This window comes from Leucopleurus acutus (genome assembly GCF_964270905.1).
Source record: "Leucopleurus acutus genome assembly, chromosome: 9".
Lineage (NCBI taxonomy): Eukaryota > Metazoa > Chordata > Mammalia > Artiodactyla > Delphinidae > Leucopleurus > Leucopleurus acutus.
Window position 1 is genome coordinate 35,291,459 of NC_139144.1, and position 26,560 is coordinate 35,318,018.

Sequence of the window (26,560 nt, forward strand, 5' to 3'; positions counted from 1 at the left end):
TCCAAGAATCAAACTGGTACTACCACATAAAAAATAAAAAAATATAGAAAAAGTTTACTACTTGCATTATCCCTTTTATACAATATCATTCTGATGCTTCCAAATGTGAATTTTTCAGATAACTGAAGTTTACATTTTTAGTTTGATACAAATCTTTTGAAAAATTTATTCCTTACTAGTCTTGTTTGGCAGAGTAGAATAAATTTAACTGTTTCTTGATTCAGGAATTGTTAATGAACACATATTATTACACTAGCCATGTCTTTACCTTAGGGTTTTACTATACAACGCGATCTACCCAAACACTATGTAAGCCTTGGTCGCTACAGATTTAAAAAGAATTTTTGGCATCTTCTGTTAGTAGATCAATGTACTTCCCTGCTGCCTAACATCCCCTGCCCCTCACTTGGCCATATCTAATCTGTCCTGGGTTTGGAAATCTGTTAACTGCAGTTGTTATAGTAATGTATTCATTATGTCCATTAAGGTTCTGCATGAGATTTGCAGGGCTCTCCCAAGAGGAAAAGACAATAGCTTCCGCTTATAGACTGTGGCATCTATATATATGGCATACATTGCTTCTTAGTGTTTCTGTAAGCTTAAAAAACATCTTAATTATGTTTTCGTTTTTAGGTCTTCCTACAATTTCCTAACATTTACTGTTTAAAAATATTTAAGTAAAAAAAGTCCCTAAATCAAATTTTAATTTCCATACATGTCTAGAGCAATGGCTACAAATTAACATGAAATTTGAATTGGTGTTCTTTGGTGGTACGTTCAGAGAAATGGTGACCAGATCTTAATACCAGGAATTACGAAGAGTTGCCAATATGTTTTCTAGTGAGAAGCATTTACTTTCCAGTGTTCATCATTATAAAAAGGTTGATAGTTCAAACAATTTATTGCTGTTTTATAGCATACATAATTAAATGAAGAAACATGTTAAACTCAAGGGAATTTTTAATAGGTTACTTGCAATTGTTATTGCAGGCAACAACTTGTACATGATTTTATTTCCAAATCCACAAAAAACAAATTTTATACAAATCAGCACTGTAAAAATGTCAATTACAGCCCCAGAGGCTTTGCTGGCAGAATAATTGTCTAAATTCTAGGATATGGGAAACAGGTTTTTTTCTGGACTCATCTTTTTTTTTTTTCTTTTTTTTTTACAAAAAAAAATTTACAAGTGAAATGTTACTACAAAACTTTTTATAAGGAATTTTTGCAAAACATTTACATTTTACCATCAACTATTTCTGTTTTAAAATCATTATGTAGATTTAATACCCTATGCTGCACATCAATTTATGTGGGATGACAACTTAGTGACATGCATAAAAAAACACCACAAGGCATTAAAATGAAGACTTAAATACAAATATTGTTGCAATAAAACAGTTATAAAATTGAAAAATAGGACCTAAACATCATGCTTATCTAAGTTTGACAAATTAACTTTTTCTCCTAGATTACACACTTTTATTACTGCTCTCATGAGAGTGTGATAAATAATGACTTAACATCAAGTTCTAATGTAATCAGCAACACATACACAAACCTAACCAAAGAAAGTATACTGTAAGAAAAAACTATTCTAACACTGGAGTTCTACCATGATAAATACATAGCTTTGCACTGATAATTACAATAAAGAAAAGTTTTATAACAGTGGCAAAGGGAATGAACAGTGAAATGTCATTAAACAAGACTCTACTGCACATCTGTGCCCTATTACTTATAACAGCTATATCCCACTGAGTCAAATAAAGGACACTGAAATTTACGATTCTTATAAGACAGAAGAGTGGATTCAGAATGGTATGCAGAACAGACTGTCAAAAGATTTCTAATTTCAGTGGTGAAATGTGCACCTGCTAACACAAATTAATATATTTTATATGCTATAAAGCTATCCAAATTCATTTTGTTAAATTTATAATAGGCCTCATTGTTGATTAAAAAATAACTTCGGTTTCTGAGGAGCATACATAGGTATGCATTAAAATTGGTTCATGGAATAATGGTGCAGAGAGCTCATACTCGGTATTAACAACAACAAAAAGTGTCACTCTGAGGAAACATGATTCAAACATTACGAAAGTTTCTTTGCATAAAAAAATTTATAGCACTGATTGTGTAGCATAATGATAGATAAAATATATATTTGATGTTTCAGCTCCTATATAATAAAATTAAAATTAATACTACCAAATGCTCCTCTGTACCAAACAAAGCAACAAACTGATTCTGATGTTTTAAAGCCAGATACATCAGTTGTTAAGAGTACGTTAAATAAAATATACAAAACAATTTACAAAATCCAACTAAAATTTAAAGACTTTGTTACAAGTCTACAAAAGCTTTAAGAAACTTGAAATTTATAACCACAGTGTAAAAATTTTTTTTTCCTTTAATCTCAAAGCTTTTTTATACAAACTGAAAGCACAAAAGACCTTCAGTTTTATATAACGCTACAAAGGGCTGGCCTAAAGTGTACATAGTGTAAACAGTGATCATTACAGTATTTCTCCTTCATCAAAAATACAAGAAACATCACAATTTTGGAAGAGATTTCGCATGAGTAGTACTTTTCCTGAAATAATAGGGAATGCACAAGAAAACATACACCTATATTCAAACAGTCCCCAAACTAATGGTGTTAATAAACCGAGCAGTTAAAAACTTTAGTTTTCAAATGGTCAATTCCAATTCCATTATAATTCTTTGTAAATATATTTTTAAACTATTAAATATCTTACTAATATTTAAGCTACTGGTATACTCCCAATTTTTTTTATATGAAACTTTTGGCCATCTTTCCTATTAAGACCCTTGTATAAACAATGAAATACGTTTTTTCTTTAGTCACTTAATTGACTGAAATTATTCTGATTTTTAAAAAATAATTTTTGTTTCATAGTATCACATCTGTTATATATTTGTTAGGCTGTCTTCTTAGGGAAAATTCAGTTATTGGCATAACATAAAGACATTACTGTGTTATAAATTCTTAATCAGCCTCTAACACAGTGCTAGAAATAAAATGGGATTCGCTAATTTTTAGTAAAGAGGAAAACAGAAATTGTAATGTAGTTAAAAGATAATTTTCTGCTGGCCTTAAAAAAAGTGTGATAATTCTTTCTTTGGCTACCAAGTCAAAGCATAAAGAATTTTGCACATTGTCAACATAATTCATATTTACAGAATATGAAACTACAGAACGATTTAAACTCTATGCAAATATTTCCAATATAAACATTTAAAATGAACTTTGTGGTTCAACCTAGGGTTAGGAATATAATCAATCCTAACTTCAAAACCTTACCTGTTAAATTGCCTCATTTTATTTTTCTGAAGCTATTATGAGTTTTGTTTTCCCCCAAGTATTTTCCTAAGGTTTCAATCTAAAATTTAACCTAAGGTTTAGCTCTAAGTTCCTCTTGTGTCTCCAAATGGAGAAAGTACTTGGACTTCACTGATTGTCTGCATACGCACTACTACAATGTAGTGGTAATAAAGATCTGAGATGCCTCTCAGATTACTTTTTTGGAACTTACCTAATTCAACTGTTGAAGAACTAATATTTAGAAAAGACGGCCAAAACTATTTTCAGTTGATTTTCCAAAAATCAAGCTAAGGAAATAAAGTATTATCTCTATCATCAGTTAACTATTTGTTTTCTGTGCTACTGCAAAAAAAAATAAATCCACATAAATTATTACTGACTGAATTTATAACAAAGTACTTTCAAAGAAAACAAGTCCAATTAAGGTCCAGCCTACAAACTACTGAGGTCTGTCTTTTTAAACATGTTAACACATGATGTTAAGAGAGGGGAAGATTCAGTTTAAAGATAATGTGATAGATCTCCAAATAACTACAACGTATAATATGGAGGAAATACTTTTCTACCTGTTTCCAGTACATCTGTTTGCTTTTTATATTTTTAAAAATTCAACACTTCATGTGCTGACCCAAAATCTTGGAATACTTAAAGAAGCCAAGAATGAAAACATGATTTCCTACTTTGTAATTCACCTGACCAGCCCATTTCCAGATTTTCAAATGTGTGTAAACTTAAGTGCAGCACTAGAGGTCTCTGTTATAAATAACTTTTCAGAATTCTTCCATGTTGGTTGAAACATTGGGAGTTGCTGGGTTTGAATCTTGAGAAATGGCTGCAACTGTGACAATTCTTGGGGAGCCAAGCACCTCTGTTACAGATGAGTCCAGTTCTCCGGAGGTAACAATGGCAAGAGCTGTCCCACCACCTTTCTTATTCTGGTGCGTTTTGACATGTTTGGAGAGATGATCACTCCGCATAAATCTTTTAGAACATTCCGGACATTCAAATCTCTTTTCACCTAAACAGAAAAATAATAAATGAATAGTAATTCACTTTATCTAAATTAAATTATAATTTAAAATAATTTCTCTTCTGGTCATACTATACTTTTGAGTAGTTGCAAAATACTTCATGTTTTTATTTTAAAATGCCATCCAACACACAGTGCAGTACCTGACTTTAAAGTCATGATTCTGCTAAGAACTGAAAATAAAAGCTGTTTCCTCAGTTTCCTTATCTACAAAATAAGAGGGTTTTCTAACAGATGATCTCAAAAATCTCTTCCAGGTATAACAATACATAATGTTCAAGGCTCATATCCGCCCTTCCTTAAAAACTATTGTCTAGGTTTTGAATATAATGCCTAGAGGCAGGAAATATCTTAGAACTACTTCAAATAAAATCAGTTAATAATTTTGTAGTGTACTGAGTTTCTTCACAAGGCAAAAATAAGAGTGGGGCAAACACTACATTTCAAATTTAACAGAATTTTTAGGTCTCACAGAATTAAGACTATTAGGTTCTGGTACACGGAGTGATCCTTATATATTCTCTCTCTAAGTTATAAGATAGTTCTACTGGAACTAACTACTTCTGTATTTCAGAAAAAAGTCCTTTCATTTTGTGTATAATGGGTGCGGCACATAAAAATTTGGTTAATTGGTATATTGTCATGTTCATAATGGATAAACTATTAGCTTTAGTCCTTCCCTTAAAATTGTTACTTAAGGGAAAGAAGCAATATTTTTTCCCAGTCTGATAGTAGAACTTGGATAATAAGAATATTCAATTCAGCTGGCTTCTTTTACCTGGCCCTGCTTTTGACTTACTAATAGAAAATCTATAGTGTCCATGTCAGATATTATCCCCTATTCTTTGTTTTATTTTAAAAAATTGCATTTGAGGTTTCTCATTGAAATTTTCTTCCTCTTTCAGTCTTGAAAAATTAAATGAAAGGATAAATAAATAGTTGAGACAAAATTCTTAAAGACATTAAAAATAAAGGCAGTTAAGGTTTAAGGTAAAACGACTTGCATCTTATGAATGCTAACAGCCAGACAAGGGCTAAAAACAATTAAATGAGGGTTTATGTTTAGGATCAATCTTGAACTCTTTTATCTTTCAAGTTTCCCATTTTACTTCAAAAGAAAAATTCTAAGTGTAAAAATTTAAAAGCTGGAAGAAATTTTAAGGATCTTATTTTACATTTTCATTTTATAGATAGTAAGTTGGGGCTCAGAAATTAATTAATTTGCTTGGGAAACATACAATTTATTAATATCAGAGCAGAATTCAAGGCACCTGGTTTCTAGTTCAGGCTTTTTGTACTGAATCACCTGTAGCAGAGACCTCTGTTCTTTTACAGCAACAGTGGCCAAGAATAATCAGAAAGAAATCAGGTAAGTGATGGCTTGAAGGCACGAGATCATTCAGTAAACACTGAATCAATGGGTGATCAACTTGTACACACTGGCTGTTTAATAAACATTTGTTAGCTGTGATATTCATGAGCTCAGTCATTTTTCAACAAATATTTGTGGAACATCTGTAATGTGCCAGGCACTGGTAATACAAATCTGAACAAGTCAGAGTCTCTGATTTTAAGAAGCTTCCGTTATCTTGAGAGAGTCATTTGTAACCACATGGAGCTACTGGTACCAAATGAGAAAGAAATTCAAGTCCCCACCTACTCAGCAGGAAACTGTAAGATAAATGAGAAATGATGGGGACATGGTTTGTGTGTGGACTTTCTAGTCTACTCCTAAGAGGTGTGGGTATCCAATTAATTTCAAGCAATGAAAGTTGGATAAAATCTCAAAATAAGTAAATTATGTTGTACAATTCAACTATCATTAGGGGAATGACATTTCAGTTTATTAACCTTTTCCACAAAGAAGTGTGTTTTCTATGGTGTAAGACAATTTCTGAATTTCTTACCTCTTAGCAAACATTATCATTGTACTTTATAATATATGGATACAGGGAGGTACAGGGTTCTTGTACTAACTAAATACACTATAATATCTTTTTTGTATTTATATTTATAATTATTTTAATTATTTTTATAATTATTTTTAGTAGGGTTAATACTTTTTATAATTAATGCAACTAATTATCAAAACTGTTGATATTAGTTAGTTATGGTGGGCAAAATGCCCCAATCCCCCACAAAGATGTCTGTGCCCTAATCCCTGGAACTTGTGAATACGTTTTATTACATGGCAAAAGGGATGTAACTAAGTTTATAAAGGTTAACAAAGGGAGAGTGTTCTGAATTACCTGCGTGGGCCCAATCTAATCACATAAGTTCTTAAAAGGAGACTGCTTTCTTCAGCTGGAATCAGAGAGACGCAGCAAGAGAAATCAGAGAAATCAGAAGTGTGAGAGGAACTTGACCCGCTGTTGCTGGAGGGGTGCCACGTGGAAAGTGTGAGAAGGAACGTGGGTCACCTCCAGGAGCAAATGCCAGCCCCACTGCCCACCTGCTGACAGGCAGCAAGAACACAGGGACCTACGCCCTACAACAGCAAACGCTGAATCTGGCTGATAGCGTAAGTCTGGAAGCAGATGCTCTCCCAGAGCCTTTGGGGCGGGAACACAGCCCAGCCAACACCCTGATCTCACCTTTGTGAGAGGCTAAGCAGAGGACCCCGGCTGAGCCTACTAGGACTTCAGACTTAAACAAACAGTGATATAAAAATGTGTGTTATTTTAAGCTGTTAAATTTGTGGTAGTTTGCTATAGGAGCAATAGAGAACTGATAGTTATATAAGACATAGTCTTGAAAAAGGTAAAGCCTAATTAAAAAAAAATTACAGCTGATCTGTTACATGGATCAAGATCTGTGAAATATCTACATCACAAGTATCAAAAGCATATCAAGAAGAAATTCCAAATTTTATTTCTCTAAGAAAATCTCAAGGATGTAAGCAAAATGATTTTGGTTTAATACACTGAATACAGGAAAAAAATTGCTTATTTCACCTATATTATTAATAAAATGCCAAGCTGTATTACACAACTATTAAAATATGGTAGTATTTTAAAAGGATTTAAGTAGAAGATTCATATTTAGAAATTATGTAGATTATTTGCTAACATGATGTTAACAGTAATTTCTCTCAGAAAAAAAATTTGCTGAGATTTTCAAATGGAATCATAGACTTGAAAGGATAAACGGAACTAAATCAGATCTTTTAAGCTTTACGTATTTGAGGTACCCATCAAGAGCCAATTATCTAGCTGCCATAGTTCTGCCTACAATCTCATTTTCAAAGTGTTACCCTCAAACTTAAGCTAATGTAATATATAAAACATACTTTATGGATTACTGATGTTATTTCTACGTTTGTCATTTGATAACATACCTGCATATTTATCAATTAAAATAATTTCAGGAGTGAACTGAGGGCCTATATTAGTTTCCAAGGGCTACTATAAAAAAGCAAAAACAAAAAATCACAAACGGGGTGGCTTAAAAACAACAGATATTCTCTCTCTCACAGTTATGGAGCTAGATGCCCCAAATCAAGGTGTCAGTAGTGCAATGCGCCCATCAAAGGCTCTAGAGAAGAATACTCCCTTGCCTCATCCTAGCTGCTGGTGACTTCTGGCAATCCTTGGCATTCATCGGCTTGTAGATGCAGCTCTCCAATCTTTGCCTCTGTCTTCACATGGCCTTTTCCCCTGTGTCTCTGTGTCTTCTCCCTTCCTTACATGGATGCCAGTCATTGGATTTAGGGTGCACTAGGTCCTAAATCCTAGACACTAAGCATAGTATGACTTCATCTTAATTCATCTCATCTGCAAATAACTATTTCCCAAGAAGGTCACATTCACAGATACTGGGGATTAGGACTTAAACATATCTTTCTGGGAGGCACAATTCAACCCACTACAGGGACATTTTTAAATGTCTGGCATTTATTACAGCTAAGTAAAAAACACACCCTTTGCTCAATGAATAACTTTCAACTAAACGTCCATTTGTAGCATATATACAATTTCTTATCAGACTTTTATATATAACTCACTCTACAGAAATCATATTTTGATTTGTTCTAAAAAACCTCATTATTCAAACTGAGAAACCTGTAGTCCCTGGATCCCTCCAATGTCTATCAGGAGGGACCTATCAGTCCCTCCTGGACACTCTCCCTTACCTACTCAGCCTAGAATATCTAAATGAATCTTTTCATAAGTGCACTCAATTCTCCTCTATCATTACCTGTGGATAAAAACAAATTAAAAGGGGGAGGAATGATAATTTGAGAGAATTTATATGGCTCAAATTTTCTTGAAGTAGAAGACAGAGTAAGGGAAAGTTAACTGGGAGTGACAAGGGAATTCAGAAGACTTAAGGAGGTTTAGGTAATTGCTAAGGTAATGAGGAAGCTGAAAAAAAGAATAAGATTGATAGGCTGTCTGAGAGACTGGATGAGATTTGAGACCATAAATTTGTAGATATCAAATGTGCATCACGAGTAATTTTTCATTTCTTCCTTCAGCAATTATCTACTCAGATATAGAAGCCCTTTGGTCATTTCATTATAAACACTTTTTTTTGTTTGTTTGTTTTTTGGGGTTTTTTTTTGCGGTACGCAGGCCTCTCACTGTTATGGCCTCTCCCGTTGCGGAGCACAGGCTCCAGACGCGCAGGCTCAGCGGCCATGGCTCACGGGCCCAGCCGCTCCACGGCATGTGGGATCTTCCCGGACCAGGGCACGAACCCGTGTCCCCTGCATCGGCAGGCGGACTCTCAACCACTGCGCCACCAGGGAAGCCCTAAACATTTTTTTAAAAGGCAATCTTATCTACTCTAATGGTTTTAACTATCATCTATAAATGGATAGGTACATCAAGATCCAGATTCCTCAACTATGAATTTAACATCTCCAAGATGTGCCATAGAAAGCATCATTCAACATGTCGCAAACAGAACCCATTAACTTTCCAATCCTTATAATTCTCAGAAATAAAGGGGAAAAGTCCCCCAAACTATGAAAGAGGTAATGTCAGTAAACATGGTGATCTCCAAAAATCCACTCCTCTGTGAAAGGAATCAGAAACTGGGAAAAAACAATCAAATCAACCCTTTCAGACTCTGGAAATTAATCAAGCATTCCAGTAACTCAGGGAGTGTTTAATAAAGAAAATGTCTGAATCTTGGTAAGAAGAGCAAGTTTTGTGGTGTTTTAACTTGCCTAGTTCCATTTTCTACTCCCCAGCAGCCTGGTAGTCACCAGAGGGAACAGAACAGAGCTGGAGCCCTTTCAAAACTTCTTTCCCAAAGAATCATCATTGTTTCTTTGGAGGACCCCACTTAAAATACTTCTCTATTTAACCTTCCTTGGAAATATCCAATGCAAAAAGTCTTCTTCCGGGGTAGAGAACGGCATGTGTTTGTCTAAAACAATTATAGGAAAGTGTTTTAACTTCATGGATGTCCAAAACAATGAATAATACTTGGGCCAAACAATAAACAGACTAAACAAAAAGCTTAAAAGAAAAAGCTGACATACTCCTTGGAATCTAGAAGGCCACATACATGCTTAGGGCTGTGAGTCTACTCAGGAAAGGGCTGAGAAGAACCAAACTCTCACTTATGCCTATCCTTTGAGGTTCTGCAAAAGCAGAAAGTGAAGGCTATGGTAGCATTGTCAACTGTCTGGCTGAGTGTTGATGGGGGCTCCAACATGCACACAAAGCCTCTCAGCAAAGAGGGAGAGACTTATTGGTCCTAGGTTTTTAAAAGAAAGAATATTTGGGGCTTCCCTGGTGGCGCAGTGGTTGAGAGTCCGCCTGCCGATGCAGGGGACACGGGTTCGTGCCCCGGTCCGGGAGGATCCCACATGCCGCAGAGCGGCTGGGCCCGTGAGCCATGGCCGCTGAGCCTGCGCGTCTGGAGCCTGTGCTCCGCGACGGGAGAGGCCACAACAGAGAGAGGCCTGCATACCGCAAAAAAAAAAAAAAAAAAAAGAAAGAATATTTGAAGAAATGATGGCTGAAAACTCCCCAAATTTGATGAAAAACATTAATATACACATTGAAGAGGCTCAGTTAACTTCAAGTAGGTTAAGTGAAAAGAAATTCACACTGAGACACAATAATCAAACTGTTTAAAGCGAAAAACAAAGACAGAATCTAGAAGGCAGCAAAATAGAAGTGACTCATCATCTACAAGGGATCATCACTAAGAAAAAAGCTGATTTTTTCCATCAGAGATCACGGAGGTGTGAAAGCAATGGGATGATATATTCAAAGAGATAAAAGGAAAAAACCTGTCAATCAAGAATTCTATATACAGAAAAATTATCTTTCAAAAATAAGGATAAATTAAGATGTTCCCAGATTAATAAAAACTGAAGGAATCTATCACTAGCACATCTGCACCTATAAGAAATACTAAAGGGAGTCCTTCAGGCTGAAATGAAAAGACACTAAATGATAACTGGAATACACATGAAGAAATAAAGAACACCAGGTAAAGTAACTACATAGATAAATATAAAAGACAGTGTAAAGGCATTTTTTACTCATTTTTCCTGCATCTAGTTCAAAACACAACTGAATAAAACAGTAATTACAAATCTGTGTTGATGGGTACAATATACAAAGATGTAATTAGTGAAAAAAACAGCAGAAGTGGAGGCAGAGCTATGTAGGAGAAAAGCTTTTGCGTGCTATTGAAATAAAGTTGGTATTAATCCAGACTAGACTGTTTTAAGATGTGAACTGCAATCCCCAAAGCAGGCAACCACTAAGAAAATAACTTAAAAAAACATACATACATACATATATATATATATGTGTGTGTATATATATATGCATACATATATACATACATACATATATTAAAAGAAATTACAAGGTAATTAAAATAACACATGAGCAATATTTGTTTAACACAAAATATCAATAATGGAGAAACACAGGAACAAAAAAGATAAAAGACATGAAGACAAATAGAAAACAAATACCAAAATGGCAGAAGTCCTTAGCAGTAATTGCATTAAACATGAATGTATTAAACACTCCAATCAAAAGGCAGAAATTGACAGACCGGATTAAGAAAAAACATGATACAACTATATGCTTTCTACCAGAGGCTCACTTTAAATTCAAAGACATGAATAGGCTAAAAGTAAAAGGACAGAAAACTGATACACTGTGCAAATAGAGTCGGAATGGCTATATTAATATTAGAACAATAAGATAAAAATTACTACTAGAGACAAGTAAGGATACTTTATAATAATAAAAGTGTCACTCCACCAAGAAGATATAACAATTAGAAACATGTATGTACCTAACAACAGAGACCCAAACCATAAGAAGCAAAATCGACAGAATTGAAGGGAGATAGACAATTCTACATTATACCTATCGCTTTCCTGTATTCTCCATTTCAACTGGTAGTAGTCATCATTGGTACCTTTCATCTCTTTTCTCACATCTAATTAATCACCAAGTCCTGTCAATTTTATTACACAAACATCTCTTAAACTGGTCCCAAATATACCTTACAACTTGTTTTAGTGGGTATCTTACCAAAAGTCCTTACTGTCTTTGCTGATTGGTCTCAAAATTATTCCCTATAAATTTATCCTCCATACAAATACTAAATGGTCTAAAATGAAAAGGTGACCATCTAATTATCTGCTGAAAACTTTCAATGGTTCCTCATTTCCTATGGCTGCAGAAAAAAACAAAATCAAATAGTACATAACATCCTACTGACCTCTGCCTACCTTTTCTGTTTTATCTATTGCCACAAATATCATGGTTCCCAAACACTGAACTGCTTGTAGGTTCTGACATATCATACTTTCTTTCTTGTATGAGTTAGATTCTAGTCCAGGTGACTCTACTCCACCTCCCAGTCATATAATTTTAGGCAACTTCTCTCTCCAATTCTCAGTTTCTTCATTTTTAGCTGGGAGTAACAGAAATACCTACCTCATATTATTGCTCAAAGGATAAAATGAGAAAATGGATTTTAAAAAAGCATTTAGAAACCCAGCACACTGAAGGGGATCAGATACGTTAACTACTACTGTTACTGCCTGTCTGTATTTGTTTACTGCTTCCATGGCTCATTCTTCCCCATTACTAAATAACTCAACTTGGCTCAAGGAACTAAGCTTCTCATTAGTCCTTATTTATAAAATGATGGAATTGCACAAAATCATTTTCAGGAGTCCCTCTGGCTCTAACTCTTTTTTTTTTTGCCTTACGCGGACCTCTCACTGTTGTGGCCTCTCCCGTTGTGGAGCACAGGCTCCGGACGCACAGGCTCAGCGGCCATGGCTCACAGGCCCAGCCGCTCCGCAGCATGTGGGATCTTCCCAGACCGGGGCACGAACCCGTGTCCCCTGCATCGGCAGGCGGACTCTCAACCACTGTGCCACCAGGGAAGCCCAACTCCTATCATTCTTGATAAAGAGACATGTTTCATGACATTGAGGCATATGCATGAGGCTGAGCAGGAAATTCTTTGGATTGTTAAAATAAAAATAAACTAGAAAATCTCTCTCCCTTTTTAGACTGCAATTTCGCAAAGATAAGAGTTGTCTCACACTTCTGAAAATGTATTAATTTACATACAGTAAAATTCATTCTTTCTGCTACATAGTTCTATGAGTTTTGATAAATGCATTAAGTCATGTAGCTATCTCCAAAATTCAAATGTAGAAGAACTGCTGTCACTTCCAAAAACTCCTTCATGATGTCTCTTCAGTCAAACTCCCTCCTCCATCACACACTAGAAAACACTGATCTGTTCACCTTTTGTATAGTTTTGATTTTTCTATTACATCATACAAATGGAATCATTCAACAGGTAGCCTTTTGATGCTGGATGCTTTCACTTAGCATAATGCACCTGAATTTCATTCATGTGGTTGTGTGTATTAATAATTCATTCCTCTACGTTGGGGAAGAGTACTCCAATGTATGGATACACCACAATATTTCATCCATTCACCAGCTGAAGGACACTTGGGGTGTTTCCAGTTTGGGTGATTATAAATAAATCTTCCATATATATTCAAAGGTGGGGTGAATACTTGGGAGTGGATGCAAGGTCATATGGTTAAGTGTATGTTTTAACTTTTATAAGAAAATTCCAAAATGTTTTCCAAAGGTGCTGTGTCATTTTGCATTCCCACCAGCAAGGAAGTTCCAGTTCTGCAATCTCCCCGGTACTTATAATTGTCAGGGTTTTGGTGTCCTTGTTTTTTATTTTAGCCATTCTAATAGGTGTATACAGGTATCTTGTTGTGGTACTAATTTGCATTCCCCCAAATAAAAGACGATGTTGAACATCTTTTCGTGTGCTTATTTGCCACATGTATAATGTTTAATGAAGTGTCCAGATCCTTTGCCAATTTTTAAAAAGTGTACTGTTGTTCACATACTCTTGAGGTTTGAGACTTCTTTATATATTCTAGATAAAAGTACATTGTCAGATATATGATTTTCAAATATTTTCTTCCAGTCTGTGTCTGGTGTTTTCAGAATTTTTCACAGAGCAAAAGTTTTTAGTTTTTATGAAATCCAGTTTGTCAATTTTTCTTTTATGGATTGTACTTCTGATGTTGTATTAAAAACTTTGGTCTAACCTCAGGCCACAAAGATTTTATCCCATATTTAAAAGGTTTTACAGTTTTAGGTTTAGATTTAGGTTTGAGTGATTCTGAGTTAGTTTTTATAAAACATATGAGGTATGCAGGTCAAAGTTTCTTTTTTGCATGTGGCTGTCCAACTCTGCCACATTTTGTTGCTGAGAACTTCTGTCTTTCCTTTTATTGTAAGCATGCTTACCTTTACTCCACGGATGATGGTTATAATATCTGCTTTAAAGTCTTTGTCTAATAATTCTAACTTGTGGATTATCTTGTATCATGGTCAGATACAGAGTATGTTGAGTAATTTTGGATTGTATCCTGGACATTTTAAAAAATAAATTTATTTATTTATTTTGGTCACATTTGGTCTTAGTTGCTGCACGCGGGCTTTCTTTAGTTGCGTTGAGCAGGGGCTACTCTCCGTTGGGTGCGCGGGCTTCTCATTGCAGTGGCTTCTCTTGTTGCGGAGCACAGGCTCTAGGTGCGTAGGCTTCAGTGGTTGTGGCACGTGGGCTCAGTAGTTGTGGCTCACAGGCTCTAGAGCACAGGCTCAGTAGTTGTGGCTCACGAGCTCTAGAGCACAGGCTCAGCAGTTGTGGTTCGCGGGCTCTAGAGCGCAGGCTCAGTAGCTGTGGTGCACGGGCTTACTTGCTCCGCGGCATGCGGGATCTTCCCGGACTAGGGCTGGAACCCGTGTCCCCTGCATCGGCAGGCAGACTCTCAACCACTGCGCCACCAGGGAAGCTCAATAAAGTATTTTTTAATTAAGGTATATGTATTATTTTTTTAGATGTAATGCTACTGTACACTTAACAGACTACAGTATAGTGTAAACCTAACTTTTACATGCACTGGGAAACCAAAAAATTCATGTGACTGGCTTTACTGAGATATTCACACTTCATCAAGGTGGTCTGGAACTGAACCTGGCATATCTGAGATTTGCATGTAACGATGGGATTGGATCATAACTCTATAAATAAATACTCATGAATGCATACCATAGTGGTAAAAATAAATGTCTGAATAAACAAATAATTGGGGAAGAAAGTATAGATAGATCTTCCTTATATAAGAGTCACAATTAAAAATTGCACGAACGTGAGGGAAATAGAAAATGACCTTTAGTACATCACAGTAACATCACACAGAACATCACATTGTATCTGCAGGCAAGATACAGGTGGGCGGGGTGATGCACCACACCAGCAAGAAAGTCGCCACGGACTCCGACATCCCACGGACTGACACCCCACGGACTCTGACATCCCACAGACGATATCAGGCGTCCCCCGCCCTTAACTGTCCCAGTCTTTTCTGCACTGGTCGTGGGACGTGTAGGAGGGACTCGGGGAGACCCCAAAAAGCTGGATATGGACTCAGTGACCTTTAAGGATGTGGCTGTGAACTTCATCCTGGAGGAGTGGGCTCTACTGAATCCTACACAGAAGAAACTCTACAGAGATGTGATGCAGGAAACCTTCAGGAAGCTGGCCTCAGCAGGAACAAAATGGGATGGTGATGACATTGAAGAGCAGTACAAAAACCAGGGGGGAAAACCAAGAAATCATATGACAGTGAGATTCTCTGAGAGTAAAGACAGTAGTCCACGTGGAAGAAACTTCAACCTTACTCCACCTCTTGATCAGAACAAGAAAACTCCTGGATTAAAACCATGTGAATGCAGTGTATGTGGAAAAGTCTTCATGCATCATTCATCTCTTAATAGACTCATGAAATGTCACACTGAACACAAACCTCAAGATTTTTAAAAAATATGATCAGGGCTGTATAATACATATAAATGTAAGGAAAGTGGGAAAGTTTACAAATATTACAGTTCCTTACAGAGGCACTCACACAAGAACTTACACAGGAGAGAAACTGTATGAATTCCAGCAATGTGGAAAAAGTTTCAGTAATCATTCATCAAGGTTTCCAAACACATGAAAGAGTTCACTCTGGAGAGTAGCCCTATGAATATAAGCAATGGCATAAAGGTTTACGTTCTCAAAAGGTTTCCAAAAACACGAAAGAGATCACACCGGAGAAAAACCCTATGAATGTAAGGAATGTGAGGAAGCATTCATTAACCCCAGTTCTCTTCAAATACATGAAAGGAGTCACAGTGGAGAGAAACCATATGTGTATAAAACATATTGTAAAGCATTTAGTATTCCCAGATACCTTCAAGAACATCAAAGAACCCATACTGGAGAAAAACCCTATGAATGTAAAGTATGTGGGAAATCCTTCGCTTCCACTTACGTTCAAATGCATGAAAGAGCTCACACTGGACAGAAACCCTATCAATGTCAGGAATGTGGGAAAGCCTTCGTTTGCCCCTCAGGCATTTGAAGGCACAAGAGACTGCACACTAGAGAGAAACCATATAAATGTGAAGAATGTGGGAAAGCATTCAATATCCCAGTTCTCTTCACATACATGAAAGGACTCACACTAGAGAGAAACTGTATGTGTGTAAAACATGTTATAAAGCATTTAGTATTCCCAGATAGCTTCGAAAACATGAAAAAAAACATACTGGAGAAAAACCCTATGAATGTAAAATATGTGGGAAAACCTTCAGTTCCACTTATGTTCAAGTGCATGAAAATAATTCACACTGGAGAGAGACCCTATAAATGTAAGGAATGTGGGAAAGTCTACATTTTTCTCTCTCAGGCATTCAAAGACACATGAGCCTGCACACTGGAGAGAAACAATATAAATGTGTAGAATGTGGGAAAGCATTTATTATTCCCAGTTTTCTTCAAACACGTGAAAGGACTCACACTGGCAAGAAACTGTGTGTGTGTGTAAAATATGTTCTAAAGCATTTCGTTTTTCCAGTTCTCTTCAAAAACATGAAAGAACTCATACTAGAAAAAACCTATGACTGTACAATATGTGGGAAAACTTTTGCTTCCACTTATGTTCAAGTGCATGAAGGAATTCAAGCTGCAGAGCAGCCTTATGAATGTAGGAATGTGGGAAAGCCTACATTTGTCTTAGGCATTCAGAGACACATGCATACTACACAGAAACCATGTAAATATGAAGAATGTGGGAAAACCTTCTCTGATCTCTCTACTTTGCAAAAGCATGAAAGGGTTCACTAGATAATAAACCTAGTTTTTATAGAGCCTAGGAAAGACTTCAGTGGGCCCACATACTTATATGTGAAAACTCTCATGAGAAACAAATATAAATGTCAGTAACGTGAGGTAACTTGTTGGAAAGTAATCCAGGAATAATGTTTTAGAAAATCTTCAATATAAAAGACTTGTTATAAAAATTTGTAAATATGTGTATTTACTAAGGATCTTTATGAAAGTGTCTTTCTTGACATTGGATCTGTACTAGTTACCTTCAAAAATGAGTATTTAGGTGAGGTAATTCTGTAAGTCATCTTTTAATAATAGTTCATAAGGTTAAAAGGTAGCAATTTTTCCTTTAATCAGATAATGATATTTTCTCTTTCCATTTTTAAGTCTGTTGGACCTATGGGTGATTGAAGTGTATTTTTTTTTTTTGACATCTTTGTTGGAGTGCAGTTGCTTTGCAGTGGTGTGTTGGTTTCTGCTTCGTGACAAAGTGAATCTGCTGTACATATACGTATATCCGCATAAAGTGTAGTTCTAATATGCAATTAGGCTTGGTATTTGTTGGTATTTTCCTACTGGCCTTGGGTGGCAGTTCTTGAATATCCTTAATCTATTATATATACCGTACCTTTATTACAGAAAGATCTTTTATCGGGGGTGGTGAGTATAGGAGCCTTTTTCCATTTTCTCTACTATTAAATACTTGGAATAATTTTTTCTGTATGGCCAGGTTGTCAAAGGGTGTACATTCACGTAAATTATGTTTTTCCATTTGCTTCTTCATTCCTTCTGACTGGTATTTGGTGAATAGACTTTGAAGAAGAGAGACTTGTGACAGGACAAAAAATCTAGCGTTGGAGATATCCTGCCTGTGAGTAATATTAGGACCTAGATTTTCCAGAATCTATCCCCTTTGTGGTTCCATGTTAGAATTCACCAATAGCGTCATCTGTGTGCAATTTAAAGGCAGATGAGAAGGCATACTTCAGATTTTGGAGCCACCACGCTGGGAGAGAGACAGATACATAGGAGGTTTGAGGACACCACCTTTCATCGTATTTTCCAGATTCTGGGTCTTTGTATTCAAGAATATCCTCAAAACCACCAACAACTGTTTGATTCCTATTATCAGAAGTGTAGTTTTCCTCTGATGTCTTCACAATTCTACATAAAAATCTGTCAGAGTTTGAATTTTTCTGTGAGGCATCCTGTGTCCAGTTGGAAAATAATTCAGAATTTCATGGTTGGGAATATTGTCAGATTACCCTTCTGTAGATTTACAGCTTCATCATGTCTAATTTGTGTAGGAAACACCTTATGCTGTTAACATTGTTAGTGAGTATGTTTTCCTGATTCACCATACATTCACAATGGTGCAGCGATAAACAAGGACATGGGAGTTTGCTGCACTGTGCAGTGGCTGCCTTGACCCACTCCTTCAATGTGAGAATAAGCCCCTTCCTCATATCAGGAAAAGTATGGGTGCTTTCTGTTACTTGTAGCTGAATATAATCCCTCTTTGTTTTCAGTTATGTTTGATTGTACATGATTAAAAGTCTGTTCATGTTTTGGCGAAAGAAATGATTCTGTAGTTGTTTCAGAGAGAGATTTTATCAACTCTTTCCTCAGCTTTCGTATGCTAACAAATATTGTGGTTTTTATTTCCTCAGAAAATATATTAAAATACCCATTATAATTATGGATATTCAGGAAAAAAGAAAAGATACAATGAGGAATGCTAAAAGTGAAAATAGTATTTTCTTTAAAGAGAAAGAGGACATTTGTGCAGACTCAAAAAATCTCCTCTAAAATATTTACTAATTACTGTGGTTGTGTTCATTTAAGTCCACAGATTCTTTGATACTCCTCCCTCTAGGAGGTGGAGCTTAATTCACTTCCTCTTGAATATTGAATGGACTTAGTCGCTTGCTTCTAATAAACAAAATATGGAAAGGAAAAAAGAAAAACTTCACAGTGGAGATACCTGGCAAACATTATCTTAACTAATTCATCAAGGTTAACATCACCAATAACAAGACATATTGACATCATGTACTCCCTGATATGATGCGATTAGAAGGACAATAATGTCTGTGATATTCTTCCCAGCAACAATTCATAACCTCAATGTAATCATGAGAAAATATCAGACAAACCCAAATTGAGGAATATTCTACAAGATACTTAACCTTTAAGTGTCAAGGTATGAAAAGACCAGGAAAAAAAATGAGGAAATTTCATAGACTGCAGGAGACTAAAGAGTCATGACAAATAAATGCAATGTGGTACTCTGGACTGAATCTTGGAATAGAAAAAGTATATTTGTAGGGAAGCCTTAACTGATAGTATTGTACCAATGTTAATTTCTTAACATTGTGCTATGGAAGACATCAGTTATAGAGGAAGCTGGGTGAAGGGTATTTGAGAACTCGCTATATTATCTTTGCAACTCCTCTGTAAGTATAAAGTTACTTCAAAATAAAAAAGTTATAAATAAATAAAATAAATAAGTTCCTTAAAGCTGAAGGGGTAAAATTAGGTCACCTACAAAAAAATATGAGAAGAGAACAATGAACTTCTTATTAGTAAAACAGATGCAAGAAGACAACAGAGCAGTGCCATTAATGTTTTAAGTGAATATAATTTTCAACCTAGAATTCTGTATTAGCCAAATTATCAATGAAATGGAAAAGTAAAATAAAGGCATTTTCAAACAAATTTCTTCTGTATGCCTTTTTGTAGGAAGCATTTCATAACGTTTTCCAGAAACCAAGGGAATAAACTAAGAAAGCTGAAGATGTGAGATCTGGAGAACACTGGATCCAAACCATTAGAGCAGGGAAGAAAAGTCTCAGGATTACAGTTGTGCAGCAGCCCTAGACAGGAATCAGTGTTTGAAAGGAAAGCTGGAGTCCTCCAGGAATAAGGAGAAACCTGATGGAGTTGATACTTTTCTTGAAAAGTTAAAATAACAAAAGGAGGTAATAAAGTTAACCAATGCGAAGGGGAAGAAGGCAATTTGAAACTTCAGGGGAAAAAAAACAAAAAATACACAGGAAAGGACACGTAATCACAGTCCATTACATAATGTAATTATTATTTATTTACTAATTTTCAACTTTAAAAACTAAGCTATAAAAAAACGAAGGCAGTGGTTATTAAAGAAAATGTAAGCATTTTAACATCAAGAGAAAGAGAAGAGATAGTAAAAGTTTAGGTGAGAGAAGTTAAAAGGTGAAAGGGATGGAAACTGAAGGACAGACATGGTAATACGGTATCACAGAGTGGTGAGTCATGAGACAACATTTGGCCTGCACACAGGTAAAGAAAAAATGCAATGTCATTGATGGTGTAAAGTCAGATAAATTATTTTGGGGGGAGTACTGATTTCTGTCAGTTTACAACTGAGTGTTCATTTTTTTAATTTGAAGTATGTTGATGTATAATACTGAATAAGTTACAGGTGTACAATATACCGATTCACAATTTTAAAGGTTATACGTCATTTATAGTTACAAAATATTGGCTATATTCCTCATGTTGTACAATATATCCCTGTAGCTTATTTTATACCTAATAGTTTGTACCTCTTAATCCCCTACCCCTAAATTGTACCTACCCCCTTCCCTTTCCTTACTGGTAACCACTAGTTCGTTCTCTATATCTGTGAGTCTGCTTTTAAAAAATTATAGTCACTAGTTTGTTGCATATTTTAGATTCCACATATAAGTGATATCATACAGCATTTGTCTTTCTCTATCTGACTTATTTCACTTCATGTATTGATCGACACTTAGGTTGCTTCCATATCTAGGCAACTGTAAATCATGCTGCTACGAACATTAGGCTGTGTGTATCTTTTCAAATTAGTGTTTTGGGGTTTTTTTCGAACACATATCCACGAGTGGAATTAGTTGGTCATATGGTAGTTCTATTTCTAGTTTTTTGAGAAACCTCCATGTTGTCTTCCAGAGCAGATGCACCAATTTACAGTTCCACCAAGAGTGTACAAGGGTTCCCTTTTCTCCGCATCCTCACCAACATTTTTTATTTGTATTCTTTTTGATGATCGCCATTCTCACAGGTGGGTTTGATTTGCATTTCCCTGATGATTAGCAACACTGAGCAGCTTTTCATGTGCCTACTGGCCATCTGTGAGGTAAATTCTTAACTCTTAATGCAAGAATAGTCAGTGTCTAATATTGCTGTATCAATAAATAACAGTGTAAGCATATTATACAGGTATGCACAGCCATCACAGGATGAATAAAAAAGTAAAAATAGTTAAAGGATTAAACATGATTTTCTCCAGGGAGCAGATGGGGTGGGCCAAAGAGTCTGCTTAACAATCCAAGCTCTTCTACATGATTTGATTTTTAAATACCATATCCATGTATCTTTTGAAAAAAAATTTTTATTTTACAGAAAGCAAAAAAAAAAAATCTGCACTATTTTCAACAGTGAATAAAAATAACTCACTTGTCCACTCATAGTAAGATGATAACTGAATTTCTACTTAGTGCAGTGGTTGGGCATTAGAGAAAACAGTTACTGCCATGAATGACCAAGGCTTTCAACTTAACATATAAAATGCTTAATCAATACTTATTTATTTCAAAAGACTTGTTTCATTTTCTTTTCAACAACTTTAATAAACACTTAGAATGAAAGTTACTTGTACTACTTCTTTAAAAGTAAAAGGTATCTGATGTTAAGCCAAACACTTCAAAATAACATGTTTAAATAAACAATTTTGTGTATGATGTATTCAAGATGTCTGAAACACTGAAAGTAAGCTGTAAGTATATTAAATTCTGAATTATTCAGGTTATTAGAAGACAATAATGGTGTGGACCATTTAAAAAGAAGAAAAAGGGCTTCCCTGGTGGCGCAGTGGTTGAGAGTCCGCCTGCCGATGCAGGGGACGTGGGTTCGTGCCCAGGTCCGGGAGGATCCCACATGCCACGGAGCGGCTGGGCCCGTGAGCCATGGCCGCTGAGCCTGCACGTCCGGAGTCTGTGCTCCGCAATGGGAGAGGCCACAGCAGTGAGAGGCCCGCATACCACAAAAAAAAAAAAAAAGAAAGAAATTATGCTTCCAACTCATTAATCTTTTGAAGTAGTTTATATAAATCCTTCAGTAAATCTGCGTTGTGTTATCTGTATGAGTATGAATGTGCAACAGAAAGGAACTTTAGAAACTCATCGCTTCTCAAACAAAATGATGAAATCACAATGTGAGAGGTTCCAAATTTTCTTGGCTTCCCTAATCTGCCCCACTGTTAAACCAGGGCAGAAATACTGCATCCACTCATACTGACATAAACAGCACAGTATTTTCTAAAACAGACATCAATATTGTTATGGGCTTAATTTTTTTTTTTAACTGTATTTTTTTTTTCTATTTTCTTAGTGGTTACTCTAGGGCTTACCTCTGGACAGTTTACTATACTGTCTTCCTGTCCCATCCCGGTAAGTTGTCCCCAGGAAAGGTCCTGGGCAGAGCGTGTGGGCAGGAAAGTTGCCTGAAGAAGGATGGCCTTGGACGATGGGGCACAGGAGGGAGGACTGAGGCACTGAGATGGCCACAGGGTGGCAGCCCCAGTGATAGAGAAGCTGCAGCTTTTTTTTTTTTTTTTGCGGTACACGGGCCTCTCACTGTTGTGGCCCCTCCCGTTGCAAAGCACAGGCTCCAGACGCGCAGGCTCAGCAGCCATGGCTCACGATGGGCTTAATTTTTAATCACAACGTATTTGCCAATATGAAAGGTGAGGTGTCATTAGAAACCCAAATGTAATACCATACAGAGTTTTTAAAACTTTTTTTAATTAAAATTCTTATTTTTAATATAATGTTAACTCAGTGATTGAGCCATTACACTAAGACTCTTCTGTGTTACTAAGTTGTGTGCATATCAAACTAATTTTTATTTATCACTTTAAATAGATTTAGCAACCATTATTTCTTCTCTGAGACTATTTTCTAATCTGTAAAATGGAGCCAATTTCTAGCTTACAGTGCTTCTGTTAGAATTAAATGAGCTGATATATTTGAAACATCTGATATTCAGTAGTTGATCAATAAAAGTCAGCTCTAGTTCCCCTTTTGTCCTACATGTACCTTGATACAAGCTGAAGTTTAATGTCTAATTCAAAAAAATCTACCCAAATTATTACTTTATTCAATAATTAAACATTGAGTCCCAAATATATATACCAGACATGTTCTAAATAGAGAAGGTCAGTGTTATATACCAAAACAAGGAAAACTGCCCTACCAGATATCAAGATTTAATATAAGCTTCTGGTAATTAAAACAGTATAGTATTACTGTAGGAAGTGACAAACAGACAAAACAAAGGACTCAGAAATTGAGCCATTCTTAAAGAGGACATCAACATATGAGAGAAGTTCCATTACATATCAATGAAGAAAGAACTGGACTATTCAAGAAATGGCTTTCCACATGAAAGAAAAACAAAATTTTATCCCCTTTTTAGTCCATCATCAAAAAAAAAAATTTTTTTAGACTAATAAACTTACACAAAGAAAACCTTAAAGCCAATTAGAAGAAAATGTTTTTAAAAACGTTATGACCTTGAGATAGGAGAAATTTTCATTTTAAAAAAAAGCAAAATGCAAAGGAATATATTTACATATCCTTATATTTTACTAAATAAAAATATAAAACTTCCATATGACAAAAGATAGCACTAAGATAAAAAGATAGCAATACTGGGGAAAATTGCAACATATAATCAGTAAGAAAAAGGAAAACAACAACAACAAAAAAGATCAAAAGAATCAACAGAAAACAAAATATAAATGACCAATAAACACAGGAAAAGATGCTTATCTCACTATAATCAGGAAAAATGCTAATTTAAAAAATTAAATAGAAACCATTTTAGACTGACAAGAACTTTCAAAGCCTGATGCTACTGAGTGAACATAAGCCAAGTGGAAACTCTCAATCAACACTAGTGAAGTAGAGATGGTAACAGCCACTTTAGAGACTCTAGTGGTTATCTAGCAAAATCAAACATACACATTCTCTAAGATCCAATAATTCTACTTCTTGTACATGTTCACTGTATGTTCAAAGTAGTAAAGTTTGTGACAGCAAAAATCTTGAACTCATCTAAATAGTGTGGGAAATGGATCAATACAGTGTAGTAGAGTCATGTGATAGAACACTACATAGCAGTTAAGAGAAACAGACATGTATTCATACACATATGTACACATATATATGAACTTGGATAGATGTCAAAACATAGTAAGTAAAATTATACTGTAATATATCAGTTACATAAAATTTCATAGAAAACACAAAACAATATTCACATATATCCATGAAGAAAATATGTAAGAGTATTAAAACTACACTAAAAATTTACACTTGAAATTCATGGTAGCTGTTGTCTTTGAGAGGTAGGAGGACAAAGATGATGTTAACTTTATAATGATTTGTTTTGTTAAAAAATAACAGATAATACAGCATGTTAACAGCTGTCAATTCTGAGTGAGAGTTAAGGTAGGTGTTTGTTATACTTTTCTTGATACTTCAGTCAATTTTCTGGATTGAACAAAAACTAATCAAGGTCACCAACAAGATGATAATTCAACTCTCTTCTCATCAACTTAAATACTGACAAAAAGTAATATGTGAGTTCAACATGCTAAGAATGCAAGATAAGCAAATGGAATAAATTCCAAGTCATGTAATTATGCTGATAAAGCTTACGAAAAGTAGAATAAAATATATCTCAGAAATGAGGTAAAGAATTTTGATCTTAAACATCTTTCATATAATCACTAAAATGAATTTTCTCTCTTTAATTTCCATATTTCCCAATTTGATAGCTAACTATCACTATAATTTTCATCTAAGCACTGAGAAAAGAAATAATAAGTACAAGTCCTAAAATAAATCAACTAACCTGTATGGGTTCTTCTATGTCTCTGAAGCTCATCACTCCTTGTAAATCTTTTGCCACAAAACATCCAGTTGCATATAAAAGGTCTTTCTCCAGTATGCCAGCGAAGATGTGCTCGTAGGTGAGATGTTTTGCCATAAACTTTTCCACATCCTTCAATATGACAGATATGTTGTTTCTTTTTTCCTGGTTCATTACTGCCTCTACAAAAACAAAAACAGAAACCAAACATTAATTACACTCCCAAACACCAAGCTTATAATTCAGGAAAAGTAAAAGGGAATCAAGGTAATTAAATGATGCTTTTCTAAATGAGTTTTTAAAATCATGATGCCACAACTGTAGTTAAAAATCAGAAAAAAACAGCACTGTGTAGTAAAACTCAAAAGTGGTATGAAAACACATTAATTTTAGAGAATGTATGTTCTGCCATGGAATTCACATGTTCATTTCCTAGTACGTTCCTCCCCTGGGAAAAAAATCTCTTTAAACTTTTCAAGACACTTGAAAACTCTCCTCTAAAATACCAAAGAATGGTAATCCTCATTTAAAAGTGTAACGTTCAGAGTTTCACTTCCAGCAAAAGCAGCACGAAGAGCTCCCTGGACCTACTCCCCAGTGAAACCAGTGCAAATGATAACAAAAAAAGCAAATAACATTTACAATCTCTGGAAATGGCCTTATGAGTATACAGCAAATAAAGAAACATTTATTCATGAAAATCAAATAGAACTTGGTAAGAAGAATGAGAGTCTGCTGTATTTGAACCAATACTCACTCTGTGTCTCCCTCCTCCTTCCACCTCCCCTGACACAGAAACACTACAGACTTGTGCAATCAACAACAGGGTTCCCTCTTCTCCCACCCTTCTAGTTGCTGGGTTATCTCCCCAAGAGAGGCAGGACATCAGCATTTCTCAATCTACCCGCAGCTACCTGTTACTGAGGTTAAGTTTCAGGTGAGTGTGGCTGACAGATGGGGAACAACCTTCTTCCACCCAATCCCAACCCCTGAGACACAGGCTCAACCTTGGATAAGGCATGATGAAAACAATGGGGTCCAGATGACCCTTGACCCAGCTCATTTGTAGTTCATAAATCAGAGGTTCCAAGCCTGGAGTGACCAGCCAATAAAACTTGAGGCTACTGCTGACCTCCTGCCCCCACGTACTCAGCTCCTAGAGCACAGAATGCATAGGGAGAAATGTGTCACTGTCCCAACCCCCAGTTCAAGAGCCATGACACAGAGATTTTGGCCAGAGGGAGAGTATACCATAAAACAGAAGGCTCCAAATCTCTTCCCAAGAAATTGACTTCATTTGCAACAAAGTGTGGAGAGGTTTGAGCCTAAGGATGATCTTAAAGACAGTGGAGATTGTTGCAAAAGGCAACTGGGAGGAGACTAATAGATTCACTGGAGACATAAGCTAAACTATAGACTGACAGGTTGCCAGAAAGAACTGAGGAAAGAGGTAGCCGGTAGGAGTCCTACAGGATTAGAATAAATCTCAAGCACAGACCTAAGTTCTGCCTTTTAAA

The 26,560-nt window shown here is 35.7% G+C and overlaps 1 protein-coding gene across 1 annotated transcript in view; it reads right to left on the reverse strand.

The window, feature by feature from the left end:
• Nucleotides 1-962: 962 nt before the first annotated feature.
• Nucleotides 963-26,560, reverse strand: part of SP4 (Sp4 transcription factor) — a 71,634-nt gene continuing 46,036 nt past the window's right edge. The window contains exons 5-6 of the mRNA XM_082845871.1: nucleotides 25,026-25,225; nucleotides 963-4,367 (exon numbers count right to left, since the gene is read on the reverse strand). Of these exons, the coding sequence (XP_082701997.1) occupies nucleotides 4,120-4,367; nucleotides 25,026-25,225 (448 nt within the window). The 3' untranslated portion in view covers nucleotides 963-4,119. The remainder of the gene's footprint in view (nucleotides 4,368-25,025; nucleotides 25,226-26,560) is intronic.